The following is a 6,963-nucleotide window of genomic DNA, read 5'->3' as shown; positions in this document are numbered from 1 at the left end:
TGTGAAACATTGGCTGAATTAAGGGAAGATTATGCATTGGTTTTGAGCAAGTTCTGTTGTCTTTTAATGATAAAGGGGCCATACCGAAGGCAGCAAGTCCCAGAGGCTTACAGTCTCTATAGAACTCTCTTGGAAGGGGAGGCAAAGTCCATCCATCAATGGCCTCATATTTTAAGCAGATGAAGATCCAGTGGGCCAAACCAGGAGAGTAGAGGTTTTCCTCTTCTGAGTTTACCCTTCAGATTCGACAGACTTGAGCCTGTGCAGCTCATTCAGGGGTCACTGTGTCCTCCTCCTCCTCCTCCCCAGGCTGCCTCAGCCTTTTTGTCAGAGGCTGAAGGAAGTCTTGCCCTTTCCTGGCTGCTCCTGTATTTGGTTTCTGGAACAGATCTGAGATAGAATTGGCTCTCTGACATCACTGTTACAATGCACTTTAAAACACTGCCCAAGTCCACTGCCAGTTTTGAAAAGAGAGATATCAGAAATACTGTTCCTGCAAATTTTATGAAACCGAGTAGCCCGGCACAGCAATGAGCAGTGAGTTCGTTCTCCTGCAGAGTGAAAGGCTGAGGTGGCCGCAGGCGGAGCGCAGCGGAGATGGATCGTCAAAGGAGGGACAAACACAAGGGCGAGGAGGAGGAGAGACCCCTGACATGGAGAGAGCAGAGATCATCTGACAGGTCTCAGGGCCACGGGAAAGAGCTGCAGATAGGGTGTAGGGCACGAACCATAGGAACAGGGAAGGCAACCGAGAGTGCCCCGCCAGCGGCTGCGAACGAGGAGGAGGAGACTGGGAGAGGCGCTGGGAGAGCGGGCGGGCACCGGGAGCGTCACTGCAGGGGCTGGGGAGGGACCGGCCCCGCGTAGAATCCCAGAGAAGTTTGAGTCGTGGGCTGGATCCTGGTGGTGCATCCCCCGCTCCCAGCGCCGCGGCCGCCATCCGGGAAGTTCGGCAGCACCGGCGCCGTCCCAGCACCGGGCACGGCTGGGCTGGGCTGGGCTGGGCTGGGCAGAGCAGAGTAGGGCAGAGCAGAATAGGGCAGAGCAGAATAGGGCAGAGCAGAGCAGAACAGAGCAGAGCAGAACAGGGCTGGGCAGTGCCCGGCAGGGCTGCACCGCCCTCCCACCGCCCTCCCAGCCCCTCGCTCCGCCCGGCGGGGCTGTGGCGGGGCTGTGGCGGTGCCGGCACAGCCAGACCGGACCGGCAGCGCCGCGGGGTCCCCGCGGGCACCATGGGCCAGGACGGGCCGTGGCTCAACCTGTCCGGCAGCGCCTGCGAGGCGGGCGGGCCCTTCCCCCCGGGCACGGCCGCGCTGCTGGCCGCGCTCATGGGGCTGCTGGTGCTGGCCACGGTGCTGGGCAATGCCCTGGTCATCCTGGCCTTCGTGGTGGACCGGAGCCTCCGCACGCACGGAAACTTCTTCTTCCTCAACCTGGCCGTGGCCGACCTGCTGGTGGGTGAGTGCCGGGGCGCCGCGGGGCGGGGGTGCGGGTCCGCCCGTGTCACCGCCCTGCTCTGTCCGCAGGCGGCTTCTGCATCCCCCTCTACATCCCCTACGTGCTGACGGGCGAGTGGAGGCTCGGACGGGGCTTGTGCAAGCTGTGGCTGGTGGTGGACTACCTGGTGTGCACCGCCTCCGTCTTCAACATCGTCCTGATCAGCTTCGACAGGTTCATCTGTGTCACCAGAGCGGTAAGGGCCGGGCAAGGGCTGCGGAGCGGGGGGCAGGTTTTGCTTGGGGCGCCTGGCTCTCAACCCCCCGAACCTCTCTCAAACTGCAGCAGGCAGTTCCCGTCGGTCCTGGAAATAGTTCGGGGAGCAAAAATACCTCTTCCTCTCACTTTCACAGTGGAAGAGAGGCTCTACTTTAGAAACAGGCTGTGTGTGCAGAGGGAACAAGCTGTACTTACTTTCACCCCAGCTGCACCTTGGATCAGCTTAAAAAGTATTACTGAGTTGAACTAGTCCGGCTCTCTCAGAAAATGGCAATGCACCTGTTGCCCACGGACAGCCCAAGCCAGCCCAGCTGCAGCACAAGGCAGAGAGAGCTCCTTGCAGTGGGTATCAAACTGTACTGGGGGGAACAGATGTGGACAGCTAGGTGGGGTTCAGAAGTGGCAGAATATAAATCAATGTTAAGGATGCAAATGCTATTTCCATGTACCAGCCACAGATGCAGCTCGAGGTGTGCCTGCAGCAAGTCAGCTAGCACAAAAAAAAAAAAAAAAAAAAAAAAAAAAAAAAAAAAAAAAAAAAAAAAAAAAAAAAAAAAAAGGAAGACTAGACTTTGCAAAATCAAAAGCCAGCTTCATTTTCACCTAGACAATACTGCCTCAAAGTATCCTGGATGGTGCCAAAATAACACATTTTACCTGCTAATAGGTTTCACACTTCCACACACACTTCTCAGTTACGCTTCACCCTGTTCCACCCACTTCCTTAAAATGTTCATTTTGCTTCCGCTTGCTCATTCTAAATCACAAACAGTAAAAAGAGAGGCTGCAGCATCAATTCAACACTTTATATGCACCTTGGTGTTTTACCAACTTCTTTTTGATGATGAAGAAGTGAACAGATTAATTCTCAAACAGTCAACACTCAGAATTCCTTTATTTTCTAGGTTCTGAATTAGCCATAATTTTTTCTTTCATTAACCAATCTATTTCTCATGACTATGCACATAGTATAAATATATAAACTAGATGGTTGCAGAAACAGAAAGGGAAACTGGTCATAATAAACGAAAAAAATAATCCATTTTAAAGTCCTCAAATTAACCCCTCATATCAAAATCTCTCCCCAAGCAAGAGTATGGAAAATGCCTGTTGGATTAGGGCAGGGTAAGAACATATGAACATCTGAAGTTCCAAATTATTCTCCCTCTCAATACAAATGCAAACTCCTACAAGACTGTCCCTGAAGTCATTGGTAGGTTTGTCAAGGATTGGAAAGTCAGACCCAATGCAGACAAACTCAGGATTCCTCAGATGTGTGGCTCTTCTACCAGAACAGCACTAGCTGTGGAGATGACAATCCACAGATTGGGGCAGGAACTATAAATCCTGTACAATTCAAGCTTGAGGACTTCATATTCCAAACAATGTGCAGTCACACTGCGGAGATGTGAAGATTGAATTCCAAGTTACTATATTTGTCCAGTACACCAGGGAATGAGAATACTGAGAAGCAGATGATCTAAAGATTTTGATGAATTCTATTGCTGATATGGATTACTGACATACTTACTATTTTTGCACCTTAGCTTCTCCAATTTCTAAAAGAATTTACTCTTCCTGTAAAGCACTTTGTGGACCTCAGCGCTCCATTTATACCTCTTAATTGCAGAAAGGAACTCTGCAAGTACTTAATGAAAGAATGAAATTAAGTATACAAACCAGGAAAAAGATGTTATACATGATTTTTTTTGCGTATGATTTCCACATTAAGAAAAAAACCTTTCTCTACAAAGCAGAAAGAACTTGCACAAGTGTTCCGTGAATTCAAGTCCTTTTACGTATTTCTAATTAAGTTACTTAAAAGTTCAAAATAAGTGGATTTTTGAGGGGTATGTTTTTAACCATTCTGTAAACAGGTATCACAACTGATGTAACTGAATGTGAAGCAACTGGTGACACCCAACTCTAGGAATAGCACTGGTTATTTGCTGTGAAACAGATTTGGTTTTCTAGCTTTTAAGATCTGATGGACATTCTCAGAACTTATCCAGTCACCTTGATAATGTTTCTTGGAATAGGTATTTTAGAAATAGCTTTTCTGGGGTATTGGAAAGCTTGGTATAACGCTCCTTCCAAAACCAGTCTGTCATCAACCCTCCCAAGTGACAGAGAGGGCCACATTCCAAGGCAGCCACGTACCTGTTTGACACACCTGTGATGTTTGTGACTTCACTTTTCTCTCCCAGGTCAGTTACAGGGCTCAGAAAGGGATGACCAGAAATGCAGTACTGAAGATGATGACTGTATGGATTGCTGCTTTTCTCCTCTATGGTCCAGCCATTCTCAGCTGGGAGCACATTGCCCAAAAGAGCATCCTCCCTGAAGGGGAGTGTCACGCAGAATTTTTCTACAACTGGTATTTCCTGATGATTGCCTCTACCTTTGAATTCTTTACACCTTTTGTCACGGTTACGTACTTTAACTTAAGTATTTACCTCAACATCAGGAAACGCACATCCCTCAGAAATGAAACCCTCTCACCTGGTCAAGAGGACTGCAAAATGAGCTTCCAGGGGGAAAAAAAGGAACACACTATATTTTTTGTGAAGCCAGCTAACAGAGACAAACACAGGAAGGCAGCAAGCAGCCTTTTTCACCCAAGAAAGACTTCAAGGCTTCAAGCCTCAGCTGAGCGTGGCAGTCGCTCATTAAATCCAAAAGTCAGTCCTGACCTTCCACCCCTGCAGGTGGATGTGAAGATGAAGCCTCTTGGGAATGGTTTCTACAAGGCGACAGAAAGCAGCTGCAACACCCTCAAAGTGGACTTTGCCAACACCGTGGCAAACAGATTCAGACTTTCCCGGGACAAAAGAGTAGCAAAGTCTCTGGCAATCATTGTCTGTGTGTTTGGGTTGTGCTGGGCTCCGTACACACTCCTGATGATCATCAGAGCAGCCTGCCACGGGCACTGTGTGCACTATTCCCTCTATGAGGCCTCGTTCTGGCTCCTGTGGGTGAATTCAGCCATTAACCCTGTCCTATACCCACTGTGTCACATGAGCTTTAGGAAAGCCTTTATAAAACTCCTGTGTCCAGGAAAGGCCAAAATTCACCCTCATATTTTTATGTGAAAAGTATGAAGGCTCACAATTGGTCCAACTGGCTTTTGGTGGGAGCACCAAAAAGCAAGTATTGCAATACCTGCAAATATGAAGTGCACTGTGTATTTTATGGAACACTGGTAAGTATGTGCAAGTGTAGATATTTATGAATATACAGAAATACAGTCATCAATGTAGCTGCAGATATCACAGGAATGAAAAGTCATTTCCCAAAGCTCCCTGGGAAATGACCCCCACAGTCTATTTTCTGGTCATGGTGCACTAGCATTCAAGTGCAGAAAACAGACTACAACATTCATGGCCAATAATTAGAGTCACTTTTAATAACTGTAAATATTGTTGATAAGGAAGTTGATGAAGTATCAATCTGGGATCTGTTATATCTTAACCTAAAACCACTCTAAGACAACAAGGGTCTGAGTTGTTAAGTGCAGGAATCTACTCAAGTCAAAACCCTTCTCCATACAGGACTGAGGGGCATTACTCTATGTTTTGCTGTAAGGACAGAGTAAGCCTAAGTAGTCTGTGATATCTACGACAGATCTTGCTATAGACAGAGCTTTAGGTAAACTGCCCTTGGACTAATTTTTTAAAAACATTTCCAACTGGACTTTTACTAAATTTAATTAGCCCTGAAAGAAAAAAAGCCTTGTTCTCCCCTATCTGACCCCTTGTTTTCCCCTACCCTGATCCATCCATCCACCAAGTCATCAGCGGTCAAAAAGGTATTACTTGAGGTGTTGAGCCTTTCCCAGGTCATGCATCATGAATGGCATGGCTCAAAGTCTGTTAAGATTTACAGCCTTGCTACTGACCATAAGTGTGAAAACCAAACCCAAACATGACGTGTTGTTTCTGCCATTGTACCTGTGCCCCAGGAGAAGCTCACACAGCTGATTCCTGAGCTCTGACTGGATTTGTCCCATAAAAGGTGTCAATTTGAACATCACTAGTGATACAAGTTTGTACCACCATCACTGGCACTCACTCCATAACCTGACAGATGCTTTCCTTTGCTGACAAGTGAGAGCTATTGAACAGCTGTAGTTGTCCACTGCCACAGGCAAAATGCATGTTGGTACAATTGATCTTAAAGTTTACAGGCAGTATTTTGAAATTATTTACTTTGCAAAAGTTCAATAAAGGTAATTAAGAGCTGTGGAAGAGTCATGACTTTGTAGTTCTAACAAGTGGGAGATGGGGAAAAAGCACCTGTCTACAACATCTGGGTAACTGCATTTGATACTACAAAACTTGTTGCAAAGACAATTCCTATTTACAAGGGTTGACACTGAAGATTAAACAAACATGGTTAGCGAGTACTATAAACTAGGATGGCATATCCCTATGCTATGAATGGATCTACATGAACATGATCATCGTGTCTGCTATGGATGTGCTGAAACAAAATAGCTTAACAGTTCTCTTCAGAGGAACAGCATCAACAGATACAGAGCAACGTTAGGATCTTGGAATCAGCATTAATTGTACCCCTGGGCAAGTAAAGCCCTTAGATTATCTCCTCATTCCTCTTACCCTCCAAGCCAGACTTATTCATCAGTATATCAGTTATCTAATTGTTGTCTACTCTGCAATTCTTGTTTTCTAGGATCTTACTTGCCTTTTTCAGAAAGCAGGTAGCACTAAATTACTGAACAGTCACACCAAAGTCTCATTTACTATCCTGTCAAGCCAGGACACGTTTTTAGTGTTCACTCGAGGAGTAAGGCAATTCAGTTATATTTAGAACACTGTGTTCAATAAAGGTAAACCAGACACATCAAAACTTACAGCAATGGGCATTAACCCACAGACAGACCAGTTTCACAGGAGCTGTCACTGGCACTTGCTCCATGCTTAGTTTCCTACAGCACTGCTGTTTAATTGCCACTAATCTCTTTAACACAGAATCCAGGAGGATTCTTTATGCCTCAAGGTATGTCATAGAAGCACTCTGAAACAGGAACACACATCAGCACAGCATCACTTGGAACAATACTGGTATGAACGATAAACTTCTCATTAGAAGTGCCAGCAGCCTCCCAGCTTGTCCTGGTTAACTTGCCTTGATTCTTCTGTCCCTACAAAACACAAGTTCTTTCACTCTTATCAAAATGTTTAACATTAGCTTTGGGTTCAACAGTGGGCTCCGAAGAGACATGAA

General features: G+C 46.4%; 1 protein-coding gene across 1 annotated transcript; it reads left to right on the top strand.

Annotated features, from left to right (window-relative positions):
* The first annotated feature begins 1,232 nt into the window (after window positions 1–1,232).
* LOC114060389 (histamine H3 receptor-like) lies at window positions 1,233–4,808 on the top strand. Its single transcript, XM_027889867.1, has 3 exons — window positions 1,233–1,458; window positions 1,527–1,693; window positions 3,924–4,808. The coding sequence occupies exons 1-3, from the start codon at window positions 1,233–1,235 to the stop codon at window positions 4,806–4,808; spliced, it is 1,278 nt and encodes a 425-aa protein (XP_027745668.1).
* The last annotated feature ends 2,155 nt before the right edge of the window (window positions 4,809–6,963 follow it).

This window comes from Empidonax traillii, unplaced genomic scaffold, assembly GCF_003031625.1.
Source record: "Empidonax traillii isolate 1590-97213 ecotype Southwest subspecies unplaced genomic scaffold, ASM303162v1 scaffold273:size739602, whole genome shotgun sequence".
Lineage (NCBI taxonomy): Eukaryota > Metazoa > Chordata > Aves > Passeriformes > Tyrannidae > Empidonax > Empidonax traillii.
This window is presented reverse-complemented; position numbering and strand designations above follow the sequence as displayed.